Below are 25540 nucleotides of genomic sequence, written 5' to 3' on the forward strand. Positions count from 1 at the left end.
TTCCACAGGGCTGTCACCAGGATGAGCCTGGATGAGCAAACTTGTCTGCCACTGTCCGGCAGGGCCTCCCCAACACTTCTAACAGCGAGCTGTCTTCCACTGAAGCAGAATGCTAACTTAGCAGCTACTTGTTTTTTATTCGCTTATGGCTTTGTAACTAAATAGTTCTCTAAACTGCTGTCTACAAATGCAGTGCAATAACATTTATTATTATTGGGCATTGTTCTTGGAAGACAGGGTAGGGAGAGAAAGAAAATGGGCACAGGCTTAAATTTAGTAGGCTTATATTTATCAGTGTTTCCCCTTTGTTTTATGTATTGGGGGGAAGCAATAGTCATTACATATAATACGTTGTATAGTTCACAAATATCATCAATTCATAATTTTAAATGAAGGGAGTTCTAAAAGGTACCTAAATGAAATTAAAGGAGACACAAGAAATGAATGTGTAGTTCTGGGACTAAGCATTGTTAGAGACCAAGGCAGAGGAGGCAGCTTCCTGGCAGCACTCTGCAGACATCTTCTAGAGAGGTCACACACTGCATCAACTGCTGCGTTTCTGCTGTATCACGCATGTGCAGGTGTGCACACATAATAACTCAGCACCCTGCAGACGTGCCCACGGGTGTCAGGGCACTAAACTGTGTTCACTTTTGAGACTGAAAGGCAAAGCCAAGGCAGAAGGCTCTCCTCACCATTGGGATCTTCCCAGTCCTTGTAGCGCTTCTTGTACTGGGCCAGCCGCTCGTCCGTCTGCGCGCCCATTGGCTTGGCCAGGTTTCTGAATGTCTTGGGGTTAGTGAGGTCAACTTCCTGAAACACAAAACAAACCCCAACATCGAGTCACCAGGCGCCCTCTCTCCTCCTCAACTCGGACTCAGCGACTGTAGGGGCAGTGACCCTACCTGTGGCGTGGACAGAGGAAGTGAAGTTAGAGAGACGTTTGTGGATTGTTTACCCACACCTTACATTCATACGCAGAGCTGAGTAAGTGGCACTGCTGGACAAGGGTTTTGGGAATTATGCATCTCACGGGGACATTCCGAGGATCATAGGAAGGAGGGGAATATTCAGTGCTTCAAGAGCGGAGCAAGGACGCGGCAGGACACCTTCCACACAAAGGCTCCCATTCAGCACTACCTCCAGCTCCCCTGTAACCGGAGGACGGAGTCTTTCTATTCCTCCTCCTGTCCCCTCCTAGTTCCTTCTAAGTTCATCCCTGAGTCCTTTCCTCACGTAGGTGGTTTACAGGGGAGATGGCTCGAGACACTCGGTGATCACCTCATAGCCCTATCAAGTGACTTCCAAGCACAGTGAACTTTTTTCAGCCTGACAGGGATTATTTTAAAAGCGTATCAATAGCTGACCTAATTCACATATTTAAAAGGAAACTAGAATTCACTCCCTCAGGGTCTTTAAAGGTAGAAATTTGAAAGGCATGTCTATGAAATGCTTAATATATGTCCTTCTTATAGGACATCAAAGGTATAAACAATTTTGCCAAACACCCAGTGTCTTGGGCATAAGAAACTGATCCGCACTAATGAGCACACGTCTGCTGGTTGCATTCCTCTGTGCAGAGCCTGCAGGAAAAGTACCTCATCCATATTAAACTTGGCAACCACAAAAATGGACACTGCAGTGAGAATGGGGATCCGGGGGAGCCATGAGCAGTGTCTGGGCTTCACTAACAAGCAGGTTCAGAAAGTACGACTGTGCTGTGCAGGCAGTGAGTGAAAACCTAGAGACCCTCTCGCTCAGCCCAGCTTAGGCAGGGAGGGAAGGGGAAGATCAGAGAGCGCCCCACTGGTGATGGGCCTGTGTGTGGATTATCGTGAATGAGGCAGGTGGAGAGAAATTGAAAGCTGGGACAGTTCTAGGCAGGCGGGACCACGTGAGGAGAGCTACTGAGGGGGAGCAGAACTTGGGACTTGGAGAATCGCACTGAGTAAAACAGGTGTAACTATTAGATCTGTGGTGAGGAGAGAAGAGAGCAGGGACCAGAAGGAAGCCTGGGGCAGTGATCTACGAGAGGCACAGAGGCCCAAGTCATGCTGGCCAGGCTGATGGAGGAGGAAGCCAGGGTATTTATTTAGAGGGAGGCATGCCTTGGCCACACACGGCAGGTGGCAGTGGTGTCTCTTACAATGGCGCAACAGAGCTGGGGTTGTGATTCTATCAGGAAGTAGGGGACTCTATGCCCTCCCCACAAAAATTCACTGTTTTGCACTTCCCTAACACTTCAAAATTTTCCTATTCGGATGAACTTGGGACATTTTCATCTCATGAGGCGTTACCCGCTGACCACCCTGTAAGACACAGTCACTCATTCCACTGCGACTCCGGCTTCACACAGAGCGCACCGTACTTGCACCTGCACACATACAGTAGGTTGCTGAGTCTTTTCTCAAACTAGTACATTTCTGAGGACAAGCTTTCTCCAGAATATGACAAACGACATTTCTGATCATTCAATCAGCTCTGATTCTGGTGAGAGACCAAGTCAGATGAATTTCTGAACTCTGAGCATCGTTAAACCTTTTTCATCTTTTTTTTTTTTTTTAAACAGAGGCCAGTCTTCTCTAATCTAACGCTTCCCACATCATCAGAACCAGTCACAGACAGAGATGGAAAGCAGAGCATCGGGTGAGAACATGCATGCTGTATGCTGGTCATCTGGATTCCCAAGTCATGAGAAAGACCCCATCTTCACAGAAAGGAGAACACATTCCTTTTACGAAGCGGGGATGTTTTCAGGAAAGGGTCAAGTCACATTTATTTTCCCTTTTGGTACTTACCAATGGATACAAATTGATTAGATAAAGGAAACTGAATAGACATTGTGAGTTAGATAGACTCAAGGGTCTAACCTAATGCTGCTGTAAGTTACATACTATATACCCATGTGTCCAAGCTAAGTTTCCTCTGTCTTCTTCATAAAGTCCTTGTGACTATTAGGGGCACTAACCTGTAACACGAGTACGTGAGAACTGACATTTTTCATGAACAAGCTACTTTTGGCCAGACAACCTGAGGTTTACCTCGGAGTCGTAGTCTGAGAGGATCCACGGGAAGACAGGGTACTGCATGAGGTCGTTGTAGGATCTGCCCGCCAGCGTGTTCAAGTGCATCAAATACTGGAAGTTGCTGATTTCACCTCTCTTGGGAAAGATAATAAAGACCCAACTTAGAGCAATAAATTACTTATGTGTAAAACATTTTATATGCAGAAAGGGACATAAGAAAAAAACCCAAAAGATTTCAATATACCAACGCCACCCCCTCCATCCAAAAAAGAGAACTGTTTCCTTTTGTGGACTGTTAAGTGACATGCACTGCGCTCACCTCCCATCTCTGAGTCACAGACTTCTCTCCAACCAGAGTGCTGAGTAACCCAGACCTACACGGAAGGAAACAAGTGTGGGTCAGAGGGGCAGACATGAGTAGCTTTACAACGGAGGCATCCCACCCACTGTCTGCAAGTTCTCCTCAGCCCACAGGATGTCTGCTAATGTGGGCCATCCAATCACTTTGGAGGACTGTGATGAGCACTTTGAAACAGGAACTATCTGGACCAAAAGGAAATCCAGAAGGCGTCACCTACACCAAGGAAGGCAGTATTCTATGGCTCGTGCCTCACTATTCATGATTCAACGGAGGTGCCCTGGGATGCCGCAGGGTGTATATATCACCGTTCACCATGAGTACAAGAGTTGGACGAACCTGATCTAATCCAACTTTCTAATTCTCACTATCGTTCCCATGCAAACCGATCCAAAGACACTTAGTAAAAGAACAGAAATACGCAGTCATCTCCACATAGTAGGTACACAGCTCCTAAGATGGACCTTGAATAAGAGACTGAGTATGAGATTTTAAGGCAGGGTAGCACACTGCTCAGTTCATTTAAAAACATATGTGCTACATTTCGGAGTGAGCACTTTGTCAGAGCATTATAAAATGCTATTCAAGGTTAACATTACTGAGTACTGAAAGTCAATCACTGGTCCATCATCTGAAGGCACCTTGGTGGCACACACCAGGCTCAGTGCTACGGCGCCATTCTCTGAGCATGCGCACATGCAGAACTGTCTCTGGAGACTAGCTAGAATCCTCCTCACAACTGTAAGACAGAGAAGGGAAACTTTTTCTCTCCCATATCTATACTAACAACGAAAATGAGCTGTTTCTGAAGTTAACAAGTACACATATTTAATTTTTTTTTGTTGCTATTGCTTAAAGAAAAACTTAAAGGCAACATTTTATCAACTTAATATATTTTCATGTGCACAGATGAGAAAACATTCATTTATAAAAGGCAGAATCTATTAAGTTTTTCCATCTCCTGTGTGTGTGAGTTATAAGTTAGTTTCCAGTCTCACAACCCGGCTTCTTTCCAGGTGACCCATCACAGTGTGACTGCAAACAGCAGGGAGTGTATGGACCATTGACATGGCTGTGGCCCAGCACTACAAGGCAGCTACGAGGATGCTGAGCTTGCAGCTGAGCGAGGGATTAAACTTAAAGACCAGATGGGCAAGTTGCAACAGATGAGGGTAATCAAGACCCCATGATAGAGCGTGTCCCTGTAACCTGAGGACAAGAACTAGGGAAAAGCGGGCACAAGACAGGGCTAAGTCACTGACAAACAGTGCAGGTGTACTCTTAATGAGATAAACAGTTATACCAGAAGCCATCCTGACAAACAGTGCAAGTGTATGCCTAATGAGATATACATTATACAACAGGAAACCATTTTATACAATCTAAAATTTAAACAATTAATGCTGAAAGTTGGTATCTATTCAGACAAACAACTCAGTCTAATAAAGGTAGGTTACGGATGGCGAACTTCTTGTGTATCGGTTTGGTTTTGTGATATCGGGAGCCTTAGAACTAAATACGCAGCTCATTTCACTATGGAGAGTAACGAATAAAGAGGAATTGCATTTTAGTGCTGTAAGAGAACCTGGAAAGGGTGGCATCAACAATAAAAATAAAAAATAATAAATAAAAGAGAGAGAATGCCTTATACACACACGACAAACAGGGGAGAGAGTAAAGGTTAAGTTTCCAAAGAGGTTTTCTGAAGGTGAGAAATAGTCAAATATAGCACTACAGAATAAAAGCTTGTATCTCAAGTGGATACTGTTTCTACTGTTTTCTATAGCAACTGATGAAAGAAAACCATAATTCTCTCCAGGTATAAGTCATCTTAATTTCACAATGCAATCATTTTGAGCGAGCACCACAGCACCTACCCTTGTTCCACACTGGTGTTTGGTCTCTGTCCGGACACAGACTCTGAGCTGTCCGTGAGAGAGGGCACAACTGCCAGGAACCTAAAAAAATTAAATTACACATGAAGTCTCAGCAGGGACCTAATGCAGCCCAGAGAAGGACAATTATTAGACCTTTGTCGCAGTTGAGTCTTCCATTAGCCAGGAAATGGCAGCAAGGGGGTACATGACCAGGATGCTGACCATATACTGATACAGCTGATTCCATTTATTTTATTGTTGCTAGTCTGTTGCTCTGCCTAATTTACAAGGTAAGTCTTGTCATGGATGTACATATAGGCTACAAAGATGTGCTTCTAGGAGTTAGTACTAGCTGCAGATCCCCAAGGACCATCTGGCAGGTGCCACTATATAAAAGGGACAGGTGGCATTACACTGCAGTGACACACAGCACTCACCATGCGTATTAGCTATTCCTCCTGGATATAACCTAGACACAGAACTGTTAGGAGAAGGGTTGCCGGGAGCTCCAGCATCCCTCTGTACCGAGGCCTCTGTCTCTTCTGATTCACATGTGAACACAAACACCAGGAGTTATGCCCTCCGTTAGATGTCTTCACCACTGATAAAGCATGCTTAGAACTGAGCAGTCCTTCTAAGTGGCTGTGCTGTGTTTTCAACACTGGAGACTCTCAAGTGGATACTGTTTCTATGGGAACTCAGCTCTGGAGCCCCACAGCAAGGCAAAGAGAAAGGTGCAAGAACCTGAAACGTTACTTTTTAATTTTCACTTATTGTTACTGTGTATGTGTACAGACACACGTGTGTGGAGCCTAGAGGGAACCCTTGTTCTCATACACTTCTCTCTTAGACTCTGTAGGTCCTGGAGATTGAGCTGTCACTGGACTTTGGTACCAAGGTCCTTTATCACTGAGCCATTTCTTGGGCCCATCAAAGCACCATTCTGTATTTAATTTTATTTCATTTGTTTACTTCTATAAGGTGACATTTTAATTCTCTTAAGACTTTGTGATGAAATAGCCTTGGGGAGTTCTCGTTCACTTAAAATAATGTATTGCTCTAAGATGGGTCTTTATGATCTTTCCTAAGTTACCAGGAGGGAGAAATGCTAGTTAATCATGGAGCTGGCATCGTTCTGAAAGCTATTTAGAGGCCAAGAAATGGAAGGAATACTTCTGCAAAGACCTCACCTCACTGGTCTGGGATTTAAGCAACTAGCTCAGGCTAGCTCAGACTGCAATGGTCCTCCCACCCTCCCCCGCCACCCCCACCGCCCGCCCTGCCATCTCTTCCCAAAGCAGCATGTAAGGATTTCCCGGTGAACAAGACCTTTGGTAGACTTTATTCCGAATTCCCTTTTGAAAAGCCAGGAGGTAGTTCCGTCCATCTCCAGAGAAAACTTCAACAGCGATAGGCTGGAGAAAGACAAACGATGAGCCAGATTGGAGGACACATGCTAACTTTTTCACTGTGGATATCTACAATCTTCAATTTCTTGAGTGGAGAATACTCAGACTCATGAATTATCTCTATATTAAGGCACAGAGTCAATTTTTTTTCCTATTCTGCTCAAAATTAAAGAAATCTTTAAAAATGGAATGATAAATAGTAATTAAAAACTATGTTCCTGTAGTGATGAGGATGTAAATTTTTATAAGACACAAATGTGCACTTGAGTTGGAGAACGAGGGGTGCGCACGAGAGGGGGCCGCAGAGCTCAAACTGTGAGTCTGAAAACACAAAAGCACTCTAAGGCTCTGTCCTGGGATTGGAGGCAGCAATGCATGCTGCAGTTCTCATAACACTGGTCCATTTACAAATGGAACAGAGGGGCGAGGCGTTCAGTGTACCAGCGTCCACTTACCTGGAGGAGATATCTCCTTTTATGCACCTCCTTGATGTCTTCATATGCAAAGATGCTGCATGTTCTCTTGAGTTGGCTGGGGCCTTGCCTGGCACCTCGAGGGATAATTGGTTCGTGCATGCTGTGAGGAGCCAAGTGGGAAAAGGAAACACAAAACCACAGCAGTGGATCAACTCACTGGACAACAAAGGAGATGCCATTCTCAACAGAAGACTAGGCGGCAGACAGTATATCAGAGTTTTCAGTTAAAATTGTGATAATAATCTGTCGGCCCCTGGGGAGTAGGGGACCCTTCTGAAGATCACCATCAAAGCGTTTTCTCCTGTTAGGTCAGCCTTTCTATCTCTCAGTTGGCACAGGGTCTAGGCCAAGAACATGGTTAGGAATCCATAAAAAAATTTATTTCTTTCCAAATCAAAATAGGAGGAAATGACCTACAATATTTTGATATAGATCTATCTTTATATTAATAAAACACAGTTTTATTTTTCAAGAATCACAAAACATGATTAAAGTTTTTTTATGTGGAAGAATGTCTCATTAGTCACCATGTGGCCTTCAGTCACCATGGTTACCACACTTCTAATACTCAAGCACAAGAGCTGTTCTTTCGTCAAGAGTGTTGCTCCTGAATGTCTTCCTATAGCTGTGTGCACGTCTAGGTGTATAGAGCTGTGTCTGTGTATGTACATGTGTGTGCTGGAGCTGAGGTGTCCTGTTCTGTCCCCCTCTGCCTTATTCCTTTGCGAGAGGGTTTCTCACTGAGCCTGGAACATGGCAAGTAGCCACTAGCCTTAGCAATTCCCCTACCTCAGTTCCACAGCCCTGGGATAACAGGTGTCTGTGTGGCCATGTGTGGTGCTTTGAATGTTTGGCCCAAGGAGTGGCACGATTAGGAGGTATGGCCTTTGAGACACTTCTAGCTGCCTGGACAAGACAGTCTTCCTTGGTTCAAGATGTAGAACTCTTGCTTGCCTTGGTTCAAGACGTAGAACTCTCAGCTCCTTCTCTAGTATTATGTCTGCCTGGATGCTCCTGTGCTTCCTACCATGATGATAATGGACTGAACCTCTGAACCTATAAGCCAGTTCCAATTAAAAGTTTGCCTTTGTAAGAGTTGCTTAGGTCATGGAGTCTCTTCACAGCAGTAAAACCCTAAGACATCAGGCTTGTGGGGTTGGTTTTTTTTGGGGGGGTGGTGGTGAGGTGGGGTGGGTACTGGGATCTGAACTCAGGCTCTCATGTATGTGTAGAGAACACCTTTACCCTCTTGCTATCTCTCCAACCTCTGTAGCAATGATTTCAAAAGTGACCTTGCAAATTCAGAATGAACTTTTAAGTGTATAGGTATGTTAGTTAGTTGTTTTATTAACTTGCCACAGCTAGAGTCATTTGTGAAAACGTCCATAAGATCCGTCCTTGGGCATATCTGCAGGTTATTTTCATGATTAGTGATTGTGTCAGAGGGGCCAGCTCACTGTGGGCGGCGCCATCCCCTAGGCAGGTTGTAGGCTGTATAAGAAAGCCAGCTGAGTGAGGAGCCAATAGGCAGTGCCCCTCTAATTTCTGCCCTGACTTCCCTCAACGAGGGATTCTGACGGGGAAACAGAAGGTAATTAACTCCCCCCCACCCTAAGCTGCTTTCTGTGTCTGCTACTTATCACAGCACGAGAGAAGCTAACTAAACAGTAGGTTAACCATGACTATAATTTGGTATATAATGCTAATGATACAAAGACATAAAATGCAATTTTCATTTGAAGAATACTTTCTCTTTAGTGGAAAGGACAGCACTGCCCCGGGCGAGGCACAGAGAGACTGGGAGGTGACTTAGGACATGGCAGTGTCAGAGGCTCATATGGACGGGGAGGTGACATGTCTTAGGACGTAGGATTGGGATTAAGGAACAATGCAAATACATTGGCTGTCCTCTCGAGGCAGCTTTACTTGGTGTCCCCTGGCGAATTTACTTACTTTGGAGGTAAGGTTTCAATGTCCCTTATTTCCCTGGTGGCAGTCATGGTGAACCCATCGATCACATAGAAATGCTCTTTCCCGAAGAGAAGCAGCCCCTCACTGGTGTCCAGGCCCTGGACGCGCGCACAGCGGTACATGTGCTGGATCTACAAACAAAGTCACAAGTATCCCTTCCTGTACCTTCTCCCTTTTGTTACCGTTACAGGAAGCCCGAGGCTAAGCATGTTACACCCGGGTTCATGTCCCGCCTGTAGATGATTTAGTAATGATGGCAAGCATTCACTCACATCATCCACTGGGGCCTGCACCCTACCCAGGACCCCAGCTCCGACAGCACATCTGTGCTAGAGTCTGTAAGTGAGAAGTAAGTTAGCCGAGGCTCCTGTTCTCATGGAGGGCAGAGTTTGGTAGAGCAGAGGTTTGAAGCATGCATATAGAAAGATTAGAATAGGCAAGATGACACCCTGCACGTGTTCTGCAGGAATGGGAGCCCCAGGCAAGTTCCAAGCTCTGTGGCTACAGCCTCTGCAGATGGTTGGGGGCCTCAGTATCTTAGAACATCTGCTCTGCCTCTAGCATATGCCGTGGATTTGTCGTAGGCTTACGTGAGATAAGGCATACAGCAACCACACTAGACTTGTTGCCTGTCGTCTCTCCCAGAGGTCACTGTCCTCTCTGCATGATCCTCCCAGGAGCCAGAGGGTGGAATGTGTCCTTCACTCCCCACCCAGCCCCTGACTCCTGGGCGAGCCCAGCTGAGCAGACGCTCAGTTTCCTCACAGGGCAGGTTACTGAATCTCTCAATGTGAGTACTGTTTTCTTTTCAAAAGGGTAATTCTTAGTAAACATTCCTCTTGTTTGACTCGTTTCAACACAAGTCAAAGGGGGAAAATCAGCGGCTAAATCAGAGTCAAACAGGTATCAAGTGACATCACTTGAATCTAGTTCCCCCAGCTTTTCAAACGCAAGTGACCGCAGGAGAGAATGTGCTTGTGAGAGTGGAAGTTTGAGAAGGGAACAGAAAATATCAAGCTGGCTACCGGAGCCTGGGGGGGACAAGGGTAGAAAGGGAAGACCGTTTCCCAAAGGGTTTGAAGTTTCATGTGCAGTGGCGGTGGGTTTCAGTGACTACCTTTTATCAACTATCGGTGAGGCTCGATATTTTTATGCATAGATAGGAACACCACATTGTATCCTAAAGATGTATATAACTACTCATCGGAAATAAAATTTAAAGATAAAGGCATGAATACATTTTCTCAAATATCTAGATATTAAGGCAATTTCACTGCATATCTCAGTAATAAAAGGGCAGGCTGTTTGTAAGGGAGGTCCACACATTACAATTTAACTTTTTGAAGCACAGTTTCATTGGAGGCTGGCCTCCAATCCCTGGGTAGCCTAGAATGACCATTCTGCTGTACCTTGGGAATGCTTGGACTGAGTGGCTGTATTTAATCAGGGCTGGGATTTGAACCCAGGGCTTCCTGTGTGCTAGGAATGAGCTACACAAAATGAGCTACATCCCAAGGCACAGAGAGGTTTAATTCTTTTCCCTATGGTGCTGGGGATGAAAGCCAAGGCTGCACGCATGTCAGACACCTGTGCTACCATCAAGCTCTGCCCTCAGTTTCTTGACTTACTTTAAAATAACTGCTGCTACGTAAATGGAGGAAGGGGGCAGGGGAGGGGGAACAGATAGACTGACATCATAGGCACATAGGCCTTCTGAGTGTTCAGATGCTATAAACACAGGGTGAGAACACCGTCATCTGGGGATGCTGAACATCCCGGGGCCACACAGCCTCCCTCTCGAGCTATCTTCTGGATGGGTGAACTTTTATAGTTACATGCTCTTTTCTTTCTTATAATTTCATTCAAAATTATTCAGCGCACACATCTCCAAACAGCACTGTTTTAATTATACCCTGGCTTCTTATTACAACTTCTTGAGGTAGATCTCAGGGGTTAATACCACAGGCAAAAAAGTCAGAACAGCCTTTTGAGATGGGTGATATTCAAATCCGTGACACAGTAACCATCTTACCTACCTTCCCTCCTGCAGCTAACTACCACGCCAAGGTCTGTGTGTCTATTGTAGGACTGGGTTGTGTAAGACGGGACAAGAACAACAATCAGCGCCTGACTGCAAGCACAGCATCGAGAGGAAAGGGGACTCGGACAAACAGTCACGACAGGCGAACATTCTAGGATGCCCACTGAGCAGGCCACAAGCACTGAGGGAGGGCGTCTGAGCAAGGCTGAGCAGACCAGGGAGACAGCCCTAATGGGGCTACAGACTTCAAGACTAATGGATGCAGCAATCACTAGAGGTTTTACCAGTGCTGGGACATGGTGGGGGGATTGTCAGAAGAAACAGTATGACCAACGGTCAGAGCTAAAAGCATGGGGGGGGGGTCCAATGAGAGCTGGCATGGAAGCAGGTGCTTAGGCTTCAAGGTGGGCAGGGGTGAGGTGGGCAAAGCAGGGAGGCACGGGAGACAGCTTCCTGTGAGGGAGGGAGGGAGGGAGTGAGCGAGCGAGTGAGTGAGTGAGCGAGCGAGTGAGAACAGGGTTAAATATGAGCTCCTCCCCTCCCTCCTCCACCCTGTCTTGGGATGCTAAGCACACTCCATCCTCCCCTCCCTCCTCTACCCTGTCTTGGGATGCTAAGCACACTCCATCCTCCCCCCCCTCCTCCACCCTGTCTTGGGATGCTAAGCACACTCCATCCCTCCCCCTCCACCCTGTCTTGGGATGCTAAGCACACTCCGTCCTCCCCCCCCCCCTCCACCCTGTCTTGGGATGCTAAGCACACTCCGTCCTCAGAGGCCGTACCTTCTCTCCCTCTTCCAGCAGGCGCAGCAAGGTTGCGTTGTCTGTTTTCTCCTCCTCCTCTATGGAACCGCTCTCAGCAATCTGGTCTTGGAGCTGCTCCTGGGTCTCCTCATCTCCTCCATCAGGTGCAGACCGAGAGCGCTTCAGGGGAGGCTTCACGAGGCCTAGAATACAGAGACGGGGGTGGGGTGCGGCCATGTGGGGACAGTTTAGTTTCAGAGTTGGCCCACATGCTAAAGCTCTGGACTTGGGTCTGGTGCCGGGGAAGGGGTGGAATTTCTAGAGTGGTGCCCAGTGGGAAGAACTACGTCATCAGTAGATAACACCTCTGAGGGGAACACTTTAGAGATGCTTCCTTGAAGGGAACATTTAGACCCAGCTCCGTCCTATCTGCTTTGTGGCCGCCATGAAGCGAGCATACTTCTCCAGTCAGAGAACACAGAGAGCACAGTCGGGCAGCAGCACCTGGGGTCAGCAAGGCAGGCTTGGGGATTAAACATTGCAGGATCCTGAGATATTATTTGCCTTTTGTGAATCATGGTTCTCTCCATTATAAAACTGGGATGAGGGTTCCGTCTCCCTCAGGTTTGTTGGGAAGCTGACTGTGGAAATGACTGCTCAGGGAACTCAGACAACAGCATAGAGCACTGAGCGGTTAGTGGCAAGCACCTGTGGTTTATAGGTGAGCAACACACACGGCAGCACACAGCATGTGCATTGTAACTTATGCGGAGGGCTCATGGAGGCCCTGCCAAGCCTCAAAGTAGCAATATGATTCTTCATGCATGAATGAAATCGGTCAAACAGTGGGTCATGGGGAACTGGGATAGAACTCTTTTTAATAACACAGATCATTAATTTGCAGATTAAGGAAACACTTTACTGCCCCATCATTTGATAACTTCATGAAAAATTGCAAGAGAATAAAATAAAAACCAGTGAGATCCTAAAATATTAGACATTCTTTAAGAATGTACGATAAAACACACACTCAATGCCTTCAGTTCCTTAGCTGCACCGTCAAAAGTGACATTGTGCTTGCTACCAACACTACGCCAGTACTTGCCACTACTACAGCAACCCTGCTGAAAATCCTATCTATTGAACCGGAGTGACCAGAGGCTCTGGCTTGCCTGGAGAAGACATGACAGAGGATAAGTAATGGGGAGAGACAAAAAGCACCCACAGAGGAATGGCAGCTGGCTGCACTTCCCTCAGAGTCAGGAGCCTCAACCTCCAACTGATATTTGTGATTTGGGCTAACTGTAGAGATTAGAAAAAAATCAAGCTTGAGAATTTAAATGTCATCAACCCCAACCCAGGTCCCCTGAGTAACTGTGGGCTAACCTTGGCTTATTTGTGGGAACCATAGCTTTAGACCCTATCTAGAGCCTCGCTGGTGCAGTGTGAACAGAGGCAGAGGGCTTTAGCCTCTGCTCACCTGGAACGACTGATTCTGAGAGTGTGTCAGGTCTGTTCTGAAACGTTCAGCCAAGGTGGTCGTGCAAGAGAACATGTGGGTTTTAACGGGAGCAGGGGGCAGTACTATTAGATGGGGCTCCTTCTATTTACTCCACTAGACATGAAGCTTAATTTTCCTTCTTTTTAAATTACTCTTCCGTGTTCTGTCTGCATACCTGTCTGTACATCATGTGTGCCCCATGCCCACAGGGACAGAAGAGAGCACTGGCTCCCCTACAAGTAGAGATGTTTGAGAACCACTGTGTGGGTTCTGGGATTCAAACCTTAAGAAGAGAAGCAAAGCCCTTAACCAATCAGCCACCTCTCTAGCCCTGAAGCAGTTTTAATTTACTGACAGTTTTCATACTGATTTTTAACTTACTTGCTTTTAATTTAAAAAACTTGTAACTGGAAGTTCTTAATTTACGTTTCAGGGCTTAGTTTTAGCAAATGAAAGCGTGTTTGAGTTTGCAGTCATTCAGAGCCTTTAAGAAAGAGAAGGCAAAGGATTAATCTATATATTTAATACAGATTAGGTCTTCATTTGGTGCTAGGACCATGCCAGCAGAATGAGGGGAAGAGATGGAATCTGTGGCCAGGGAGAGGGCTCAGGTGGTAAACTGGCTGAGAGCTCTCGAGTAAACTGAGTGTAATCCCAGCACTGGTGTAGCTGAGACCGGAGGATTCTCAGCACTTGCTGGCCACTCGGCCTAGCAGAGTCAGTGAGCTGCAGGCCAGTAAGAGATGGCACAGAACAAGGCGATGGATGACCACGGGCTTCCACGTGAATGTGCGCTGTGCCCACACATGACCGGGTACATGTATACAGACACAAAATAAATAATCTCAGCCTTCGAGAAAGCTTACATACTTAAAAGAGGCACAGGGCAACGAGGAAACCACCTGACCTTATACAGGAGAGAAAAGCAAAGGTCTGCCCCCAGGCAGGACCCAGGCCAGGGCTAGAGGCGGAGGCGGAGGTGGATGCGGATGCAGATGCGGATGCTTCAAGACAGCACCCTGAAGCATCTGCATGTTAGGTCCAGCTTCGGCACATGCAGGGAGGGGCAATGGCAGCAAGCAGGTGGCCTCTAGCTAAGTCCATCCCTACACTAAAGTCCAGAAGGCTAAATCTGAGATCACTTCTTGCAGTTACAGAAAGACTGCTATTTTTTTTTTTTTTTTTTTTGGTTTTTCGAGACAGGGTTTCTCTGTATAGCCCTGGCTGTCCTGGAACTCACTTTGTAGACCAGGCTGGCCTCGAACTCAGAAATCCGCCTGCCTCTGCCTCCCAAGTGCTGGGATTAAAGGCGTGAGCCACCACCGCCCGGCTAAGACTGCTATTTTTTAAGTACTTGTCAACACACACTGATGCTGTATCTAATAATTGTTTTAATTTTGTAATTATCTTTTTAGTTGCTTACAATCAGGTTTCACTGAGTGCTCTGCTAAATACAAAACAAAACTTACTGAGCCAATGTCTATGAGACTGACATATACTTCTGTAGGGAATAAAGAGACACTTTCTTTATTTCTCATTCATAAATCAATCTTTAAGTTGTGATGGTCAAGTATCTAGACATGTTTATGGTTGGCCCTCCTGTTTGCAAATGCTTGCATTTCTATTTGACGTCACTTGCAAGGAAAGCTCCAAGATGATTTCGAATCAAAATCAAAGTCAAAGTGGAGGCTGACCTTTGACCTTGGCAATGGTGTCTTCTCCATGCTCGGGTTCTTGCTGGGTGGCTTCGCCTTCCGAGCTCTCTACGATGGCATCCTGAACGATGGCTGGGTTTCCAGAGGCCAGGCGGAGGTAGTACTCTTTACTGTCATAGCTTATAGCTCTTCGGTACCGAGCGGGCTTCTGAGAAATAATAAGAAAAAGATGACTCAGTTATTTCCAACAACAACAGCACAAGCTTGTCAGGATTCCTTTGTGTCCCTACTGTTTAGGGGCTTTGCATAGATTCGATGAATATACACTAAGTACGCAGACTTTCAGATTATTTTGCTCCATTAAAAAACCTAACCTCCAGAGTTTATAAAATAGCATGTACTGAACAATCTTAGCAGATCTGTTCTTCCCACAGAGAGACAGACCATGTTTAACCAAGTCACACGAGTGAACTGGTGATGTTCCCTGTGTGTTCTGGTTACCTTCCCTCCATTCTGAGGTAGCAGGGGAGAGCATGCCAGCCCTCAGGGGCAGTGGGCTGCAACAGCCCTGTCCAGTCTGAAGGACACTTGTTCTCTTGGGACAATCTCAAGTGTTTGCTTTGGGAGTGTGCAGGAAGAGAGTTAGAACTGGCCTGCACTCTCGTCTTACAGGATTCTGCTGTTCCAAGACCTGCCACCTCTGCCCCCTGACTCGGAACAGAGGACTAGATGGCACTCACTGGCTGGCCTGCAAGATTAGCAGTGCCTCTCTTCTGCATCATTGTCTGGTACCGCCTGGTAACAAGTAACTAACGGACACAGCAAGAACAGGCATAATTTAATTCTGATGAAAAAATAAATATCTAGAGATATAAAAAAATGATTCAATGGTCTGGACACAATAGAACCTTTCTTTCACAGAATGCTCTTTATTCTAAAATGAGTTTTCTACTTGGCCTCAACTTGTTTTCCTTACTCAAACCATATACAGGGAGAAAGTCATGGCTCGAAATCCCTAAAAATTTTGAATTTAAATGCAGACTGCTAAGATCAGGATTAGACTCAGGCTTTGGATCAAAGAGTTTAAAAACTGAAGAATCTGAGGCTTGACTTAGGCCTCCCCGTCAGACAGGGTCGGATTTCTCCTTTGTCACAAGTGAGAACATGCAGCCATTTAGAAATACTTTTTTCCCCCCACATTCTTAAAACTGATTCCCAACTAGAATGAAAACAGGTGCCTGTGTGAGTGGGATATTCAGGATGAAAACACTGGGCAGATTCCCAGGGAAGAGACATGTAACCGAGGTCATAACAGCCTTCTTTCTCTATGTCAGCGTGGGCCTGGGGAACTGACCCTCGGAAGCAAACTGAGGAGGCCTGCGCGTGAGTGGAGATGGAGACATTACACAATGCTGCAGAGCACCAAAAAAGCATTCAGGAATCTCCCGGGAGTGGGAAGTCCATCTCATGGGCACTCTAACAAGGACACGCAGTGTGCTCTTTAAATGAATAGCAAGCTTGGTACCTTTATGTTTGTTCTGTATGAAGTGAAATGATCATAGTCAACTTAAAATTGCTTATACTTTATTAGACGGAAAGGAAGGCTTAGTAGCCTACAAGGAGCAGGAGGCTGGACAGTAACCAGAGTATCACCCGCCCAAACTGCTAACAATTTAAAGATGATGGCATGGTTAGTGATGGGCAGGATAATGGATTAACAGATGTACGCTGATGCATTCCTGCATCTATACTGAAAGTCCTGGATCTTTCTGGAGAACAAAAACAATGAAAAGTGTACGCCAATTATCTCTACTTCGAGTAGTGATCGTACACTTTGTTTTTAGATTAATTTCTTCTGACTGGAAAGCAGTTTAAAAGAGATAAGTCTCGTACTCCCAGCATTTAAAATAATCACATCATGTTTTAAACAGCTGAGGGTTGCAGGCTGCCCATTACTAACATGCCCATAACTGGTTAGTTATGCGTGAGGCAGCACATGGTGAGAGGTGAGGGCCCAGCCTGTTAGTGAGCAGCATAGACCCTGGGAACGGCCGAGGAAGAGGAGCTGTCTCAGCATGGAGGACACCAGGTTTTCCACCCCGGGGGCTCAGAGAGTGAGGGAGTCTTTGAAGTTAGTCTGTCTACCGTCTACCGTGCACTAAGAACAAAGCTGTGGGTAGTCTGCATTCTGTGGCCATTAATGATTTACCTTCTGAGCAATGACATCATCGGGTGGCTCGGGTTGTTTACTTGGGATCTCAGACTGAAAACGGGGTATTAAGTACAGACACATAAGGGAAAAAAACATACAAAGATCACAAAACCAAAATTTTCGTGAGGACCATAAGAAATACAGAAGACATACTCAACTCAAAAGGAATTAACAAAATCTACCTGGCTATCTACACGGGTCCTGAGTATGTGTGGCTATTTCCTCCAGGACAGAAGATCTGTGTTTTAAGTAAAATTTAAACACTCCAAAAGTTTCAGTGCTCTGAAAAGACAGACTTAAACCTCACAAAACGAAACGTCAGCCCTGCCATTATGAATGACTTTATAGCAGCTTTCAAAAGGAAAAACCAAAACAAAAGCTAGCAGCAGATCTCGTGGTAGCCAGTGTCTCCACAGTTCTTCCCTCTGAGACCCCCACATCCGTGTTGTAACAACTCACGGGGGTTAAGCTGTTATCTCCAGTACCTCTTGACACATGAAAACGGGGCAGACTGGTTGACGCTCACACTGCTGCAGGAGTTCCGAACAGTCACCACCTGACAGACAGCAGCTGGCAAGAGCCAACATGGGAAGGTGGATGGGATCATCAGACTTCAGAAGTAGGCAGTTGCCTAACTGACAGACAGAGGGCACTTCTGCTGAGTGCTGGCCTTCTGAAGCACCTTCCTTTCCGGGACTCCTATCTGAGATGACTTTGTGACCTTGTTCTGGGGTAAACACTTCTTACCATGTTTCCTTCCCTAGGCACAGCAGACCCTGGGTAGTGACATACTTTTAATAAACACTTAGGTTCAGTCTGTTTCAATGAATCTTGAGCTTTAAAAGAAAATAAGCAAACGCCTCAAACCAGAAAGGTTCCTACCAGGAGAGATCTGGGTGCAAACGGAGTGGTGTTCTCCGCCTTAGGAGGGTCAGTGCACATGTATGGAAGTCATTTGCCAAAACTCACTGAACAGAGCACAATGGAAGTAAAAGCTTTCTGGGTTCCACCCCTGAGACAAGGTTTTGTTTTTGAGACAGGCTCTCATTACACAGCCCTGGCTGGAAAATCACTATGTTGACTCTACTGGCCCCCAAATCAAGACAATCCTCCCGCCTCTGATTTTTACTGCGTGTTTTACTACACTAATCTGATTTCTAACAGAATGATCTAAACTAGAATTAGCTTTTTAATCACTGCTGGATCCTTTGGCTTATGTGATGGAATAATGAAAATGTCACTTAGCAATGATGGTCACTCTCAATAAATAAGGCCCAAGACCGACTCATCCGCCCTTGCTCCAACCAAGCCAGCCCTGGCTCTCAGCCTTCAGGCAAGCATCTGGCTGCACTTTATAAGCTGGGAACAGTGAGTTTAGGGAGTTGAAAGAAGAGTCAGGTGGCCTCTAATTATAAAGATTTAACATGGTTAAAGGCAGGAGTGACTTAATGAGTATATGGAGCTTAAATTTCAACAGAGAAGACCTCCTGTGGCTCTCTTAAATCCCCCACCCCATCCTCTCATGTCTACACTCCACACCGTTCCCCTTAGAAGAGAGGCTCACCTATGCTATGCTAACTTCAGGACCCAGGAAAACGACTCTTGTCCTTTTTATTTTTTTGATGTTGGTATTTTTAAATTATATATATATATATATATATATATATATATATATATATATATATATACATACATACATACACACACACACTGTAGCTGTCTTCAGACATTCCAGAAGAGGGTGTCAGATCTCATTATAGATGGTTGTGAGCCACCACGTGGTTGCTGGGAATTGAACTCAGGACCTCTGGAAGAGCAGTCAGTGCTCTTAACCACTGAGCCAAGTCTCCAGCTTGACTCTTGTCCTTTTTAGTGGATATTTTTAAAACTTATTTTAAGGTAATATATAAAATAATGAACCTCATTATGAAGATATACACATATATATACAAACACATACTCATTTATATATATATATACATATATATAATAGAGATATATGTAATGTATGTATATATATATATATATATATATATATTACACTCATTCATACTTTGTTCTTCACACACATAAACCGACTTCCATCACAGCCCTCCTCCCAAATTATTGCTTCCCTAATAGTATAAAAACTTCAGAATTAAAAAAGTCTTCCTGAATGATGGTTGAATAGGAAGCAATGAGAAACCCAGACTACAACACAGAGCAGAGCACTGGTGGCTTGGTAGCTCAGCATTTAACTGTGAGGCATTCAGCCACGGAAAGGAAACCTAGCAAATGACCTCTGTGTAGAATTACTCAAGGGCAGCTATGCAGTCCAGCATAGCCTTGAACTCCTGAGCCTCCCAGGTAGCGTGACTCACGGTGGAATGGAAGCTTTGTCATGTTATCTATTAGGGATCTATGTTCTCGCTGCACCCCACTATCTAACAGCTCTGACCTAGAAGGCTTTCATACCTTATCCAGGTCCTTGTGTGCAGAACAGGATCAATCATACCTGGGCTTGAGAGGGCTCCCATGAGATGGGTATAAACAAAGCTGCGTGTAACTTGCTCTGGCGAACATCTAAGTGACTGCTTTGCAGACACACTGGGTGCTGCTGATGCTATGGGGAGCACCTAAGTGACTGCTTTGCAGACACACTGGGTGCTGCTGGTGCTCTGGCAAACATCTAAGTGACTACTTTGCAGACACACTGGGTGCTGCTGGTGCTCTGGCAAACATCTAAGTGACTACTTTGCAGACACACTGGGTGCTGCTGGTGCTCTAGCGAGCATCTAAGTGACTGCTTTGCAGACACACTGGGTGCTGCTGGTGCTCTGGCGAACATCTAAGTGACTGCTTTGCAGACACACTGGGTGCTGCTGTATAACAGGCTGCATGCATCATGTCATAGAAGCAGACATGCAATGCTTTTCAGGTTCATCAGATTTTAAATCACCAAAACTAAAGTAAAAAGTTTTCAGTCAGAAAATGTTACCATGTCAAGTACCTTTTGCCTTGTACGTAATCCATGCAATATATAACTCCAACTCTGTGTTCTGCAACTGCCCCCCTTCCTGTGCACTCCTTGACTCTAAGTAAGTGTGCCAGCATTTCTCGCCTGCCTTGTATCTTCTAATATGACAGGTATGTAACCTATCTGTCAGAAACCTAGCTTCATGCGGTAGGTTCTTGCTGGGAGTGCTTGTTTAGCTCTCAGAGGCTGGGGGCTCCTGCACTTGGGTAAAATGCTGGTCACACAGAGGTTTCCGTAGGAAACCTCCACAGCTTGCTTTCCAGATACTGATGCACTTAATAATGTTCTCAGGTACTTAACAATGACGAAAACAAATACTGCAGTACACACATTATACTTAAGGTAAAAAACGCCTCACTTAAAGCAACCCCTGAGCAGGTCCCACGTTTGGGGGAGAGTGTGTATCTTAGAGTCTTGAGTAACTTTGTTGCTGAACATTTTCCTCCGTGTGTACATGTGTCCCGACTGCCTCCTTGCTGCACGCTCTCCTCTCCCTCCCTTAACCCCTGCCTCTCCTTTCCCTAGGTTTACTGCTTTGGATGTTTTGTAACCCATTTTATTTACCCAGGGAAGCTCAGTTTTTCTGAAGAGGTTCCAGTAAATGAGTGCTCACTGAAGCATTTTATCAAGCTGTCATTAAGACCCTTAGGAATGACGGTCCTTAGACTCGTAGGCCCTTAGACCCTTAAGGAAGGATTGGAGGGAGGAACCAAAGACTAGAGATCACTGTTCTGCTCTCACAAAAGCAGGTGCTGGGAAAGCCTGAGAACTGTGGGCCCGCTATGCTTGCCTGGTGTCTGCATTTGAAGGCACAGTGCTTTAAGACCCAGATACAGCGGTGCTTAATGGAGCTGACAGCTTCGGGAAAAACAACCTTTAAGGAACTATTTTCAATAATCTTGATGATTAATTCACATTTTCATATTTTCTTTAAGAATATTTTAAGTTGATAAATTATGTCCAAATTTATTTAGGAGGTAAAAAGTGATCTTAGACATACGCTGTACAATTCACAATGATTAAATATAGCTAACATCCTCTTTCAAATTTTATAGTTTTGTGAGGAGCACATGAGACTCCCGCCAACTGTGAAACAGTACATATCATTAACTCGAGCTGCTCTGCCGTGAATGGGGCAGTGTCCAACTTCAGCCTGGCCACCTCCCACGCCTGACCGACCACAGCTCCCCCTCTGCTTCTGAGCCAGGTTGCTTCAGATGCCCCACGAAGGGAAACTGGAATTTCCTTCTCTGTATCTCCTGTTTCACTTGGCAAGTCTCTAAATACATCCAGGTGTTAAAAATGACACCATGTCCTTCTTGTTACAATCTGAGACTGTTCCACCAGCATGTGAGCTGCACTTTCGGTTTATCTGTAGACAGACAGCCAGGCAGATGCTAAGGCCTGCATCCTAGGCAGCATCTGATGGACGCCCAGGCTGACACTACGGCCACATCTCAGGCAATATTAGAAAACAGGCTGAAGCCACAGAGTACAAGATGAATGGAGCCAGGACTCCCACACAGAAAGACAGGAGGTGCTAGGTGCTTAATTAACTCTGTGGCAGACACTACTCTAAGACTCTACACTCAGCTGATGTGACAGCCCTATGAGGTAGAACCCGTTTCCCAATGTTAAACATGGAAATGTGGAAAACTAAATGGGTTCTGTAGCAGTGAGGCTCCAGAGTCTATGTTCTATGCCTGCTCAGGGCGACATCACTAGCTACAAACACCGTCCTCCAGTTACAGGTTGCCTAAGCAGATAGCCAACTGAGAAGGAACGAGAGTGAGGCCGGCTCGTACTCACCCCCACGCTGGCTTCCTGCTCCGTCTCCGGCACGTAGGGATAGTGGTTGTAGAACATGTCGTTGCGCACCATTTTCTTGCGCATTCTGCAGGGACCCTCCGTCATCTCCAGCATCCACTTGTCTAGGTGGGAGCCGATGGGGGGGCCCCACAGCCCCCGCTCCCGCAGCAGCTCGCACTCGATCTGACACCACTCCTCGGTCACGTACTTCAGGGCGTTTTGCTGACGCTGTGGGGAGAGGTGCCAGGTTGGCTTCTCAACAACAGAAGGGCACAGCTGGCTTAGGATGGGGTTATAATGGGGAAAGTGAATCCAATCCAAGCCATTTCCGTAAATATTACAAATTATATTTTAGTTTAAGGAAAGAGAGCTAGTGGTTTTATGAGAGGCAGGGGTTTGCTGGGGGCCAAGAATATGACGCTTGAAACAGCTGGCAAACATCGCAGCCGAGGGCGCCACACACTTGACCGCCACTGTTCCGTATGCTCACCTCCTGATACTCCTTGTACTGTGTGTCCACCAGGTCGCGCACGACGGCGATGTGTGTGAACATCCACTGGGAAATCTCCTGACAAACCACGGAGAGAGAGGCCTTCAAGTTTCCTGACTTAGTTACTCATTTAATTAATTTATTTAGTTTTGAAATTTAACAGTGCCTGAAATTAACGCTGAACCACGAGTTAAAAATCGGGCCAATGTGCTGCTATAGGAAACAAAAGCAAACACGCTAAGTGATGACCTCTATGACAACTGGAGCTAGGCAGCAGCCACAGAGCTGCAGCTTCCCACCCCAGCACTGGAATTCTGGCTTGTGGGTGCTGCTAGCAGGTCCAGGAACCGCCTCAGCTGTGAAGAGATGCCACAGTCCCACAGTGCCAGAGGCCACAGTCCTGTAGAGCCAACGTGTGGCTGAGCTGTGGTGTGAGGCTTGGTGACTCCAGCTCAGTGCAGACCAGCTAAGGCTGGGAGACCAGTGTGACCCATGTCCTTCCTCGGCCAAGTAGGGTGAGGCACACGACAGGGCCAGGGTGGCTTCCCAGGGAGCAGTTTCCTGCTCTTCTCCATAGCGACAGATTCTCAGGGCATTCCCTGAAACTCTTCCTGCATACTGACCCCACCACAAAGTTCCCTTCTCAGAAGCTCAGCGTGGCACGACATATGCGGGCTACATGCCAACTCTTTCAGACCCTTTTCCACACGGCCCCTGAGGGCCTAAGGGTCAAGTATGAGGATGAAAGGCTAACGGAGGAGGGAGATTTAATATAATCAATCACAACTGGACTATAAAGGCAAACACTCCTCTGTCACCGCCTTATGATTCCTGTCATTATCAATAAGGGGATTTTTCAAAGTCAGAACACACAGAAAACATTTTAATAATCTTTCGGTCTCTAACTGCCATTTGGGTCCAGTTATGAGTCAGATATACACGCCCAGTGCCACGCGCCCTTTACAAAAGGGAGACACTCTGGAACCTGCCAGCCCTCTCTCTCTCTTCTAAAGCAGAATGTAGTGAAGTTCCACTTCGAGACTTTGCTTGCCTAGGTTAGCAGGATTATATAAAGCACGCGACCCTGGAGATCTAACCACTAACGGCACGGGCCATGCAGCCAAGCCTTGTACCTGCGGGGAAGGGCTGTGCTTATGGAGGCCGCTCTCCTTTCGGTTCCTTCTTGATCCTGTTAGCTTAGACAGACCGAAGCCGCTGCTGACCCGGGACAGTTTGGATTGTGTGGTGGGCACCAAGGCTTCTCCCCGACTTATGCATTTCTTCTCGTGGGCTGTAAGTTTAAAATCAAGTAACTGTACAGTTTAGCACGTACTTATTAGTCTTTTACTGTTTTCATGTTACGGTTATAGATCACAGCCCTCTCCCTGTGTTATCTGCCATTCTTGTCCTGTAGCTGCAGCTCTCAGCGGTCAAGCACAGTCCGAAAATCTGACCGCCGTGCGGTGAGAAACTAGACTGTGAGTCAGACCAGATTCCACAACTTGTACCACAGTACAGGCTATCACCGTTCTACTTTAACGTTCTGACTTCCAGTCTGTCATTGAACCCGTGTACACGAAACCCCTTAGGCTTCCAGACATAGAACAACACACGGCAATGTAGAACCCAGTGTCCCCTGTTCCTTTCCTGCACCTGTGAGCAGATCTGGGGATGAGCCACCCAGATGAAAAACTGCTACAAGAGTCGCTACCTCAGAGGTACATATGTCTGTCTTTCAGGTATCACAGACTTAACTACTGCTGATCCTGTTTAAGGATGGGCGCCTGACAATTACACGGTGGCTGAGTTAATATTTGGCAGTGATGACGCCACTTCTCCACTAATGTGAAAATTTAAACTATCATATGTCTCTATGCTAATGACATATGTCTGTTACCCGAAAACTTTTGTTGTTGCGAATATTTCGGAACACAGAATGTTTTACGTTTTAAGAAGGCTATGAAGTACAAACAGCGTACACAGTTAGCCACTGGGGATCCAGGGCACTGTACCATAGCACAGCACTTCAATATCACCATAACCAAACAGATGACTGTGTGTACCTAAGATGATAAAAATAGCTACCAAGGCGGTTTTAATAAGAAAACCACGTTTTACGGGCTTCTAAAATTTCACTGTCACAGATAAAAGGCTGTGGGGATCTAGCTTAGATCGTGCCATCTGCGAGGTGCTATCGTCTAAGCCCATAGGTGGCCAGCGCAGAGCCTCAGCTGTACAAGGCGGAAACAGTCTGCAGTGTGCACAGGGGCGGCAGCAGTGGACCCCGGGGACCCTTCTTACCCAAATGATTCTGCCAGCATTTCAGACCAGCCTCTTCGATGAGTGGCCGCGCAAGGGCTATGTCCACGTGGCCCCTGTCGTTCACGGGCAGGCTGACCTTGAAGAGTTCCTCCAGGACTTGTTTCTTACTGTGGATCAGCTCAGTCCAGACTCTGTTGACGGCTTTAATGAGAAGCTGGCGCCCTGGAAAACGGGAAGAAAGAAAAGGATCCAGAGAGAAGACAAAGGCAGCTCTCTTCTTCCTGCTTTCCATCTGGGAATCTGAACTATTGTATTTAATTGTAAAACAAAACAATTAGATTATATACAGTTCAATGAAAAGAGGTATTTAATGTAGATGAGAAGCCAAAGTTAAGTTTTGCCTATGTGGAAAATATTATAACAAACTTTACACTCATGAGAAGATGCTGTATTATTCATTTATAAAAAAAAAAAAACCTGTAAGCATTTATCTTCTAAATTTCAGATAAGAATTGATATTTCAGTCCTTTACCCCCAACTGAATCCAGGATCACAAGTGCTCTGTCAATGGGCCCTTAAAAACAATTTTTTACTTTATTTTCTTTATATTTAAATTAATTTTCAGATAGAATACAAAACAAGTATCCTTAGGTGTTTTCATTATGGCATTTTCACACATACACACACACACACC

The 25540-nt window shown here is 45.9% G+C and overlaps 1 protein-coding gene across 9 annotated transcripts in view; it reads right to left on the reverse strand.

Annotated features, from left to right (window-relative positions):
- The window catches only part of Wdfy3 (WD repeat and FYVE domain containing 3), a 238750-nt gene that overhangs the window by 27639 nt on the left and 185571 nt on the right, over nt 1–25540 (reverse strand). For 7 of the 9 annotated variants that reach the window (XM_085836931.1, XM_085836928.1, XM_029478028.2 and 4 more), the window contains 14 exons: nt 24886–25068; nt 23718–23875; nt 22585–22662; nt 22095–22322; nt 17267–17320; nt 15097–15265; nt 11941–12104; nt 9100–9248; nt 7126–7246; nt 6591–6676; nt 5262–5342; nt 3346–3400; nt 3042–3161; nt 696–813 (listed from right to left, as the gene is read on the reverse strand). In XM_085836931.1, the coding sequence (XP_085693057.1) occupies nt 696–813; nt 3042–3161; nt 3346–3400; nt 5262–5342; nt 6591–6676; nt 7126–7246; nt 9100–9248; nt 11941–12104; nt 15097–15265; nt 17267–17320; nt 22095–22322; nt 22585–22662; nt 23718–23875; nt 24886–25068 (1764 nt within the window). The remainder of the gene's footprint in view (nt 1–695; nt 814–3041; nt 3162–3345; nt 3401–5261; nt 5343–6590; nt 6677–7125; nt 7247–9099; nt 9249–11940; nt 12105–15096; nt 15266–17266; nt 17321–22094; nt 22323–22584; nt 22663–23717; nt 23876–24885; nt 25069–25540) is intronic. The other 2 variants (XM_029478035.2, XM_085836933.1) reach the window with 1 other exon arrangement.

Source organism: Mus caroli, unplaced genomic scaffold (assembly GCF_978045245.1).
Source record: "Mus caroli unplaced genomic scaffold, Mus_caroli_1 scaffold_4, whole genome shotgun sequence".
Lineage (NCBI taxonomy): Eukaryota > Metazoa > Chordata > Mammalia > Rodentia > Muridae > Mus > Mus caroli.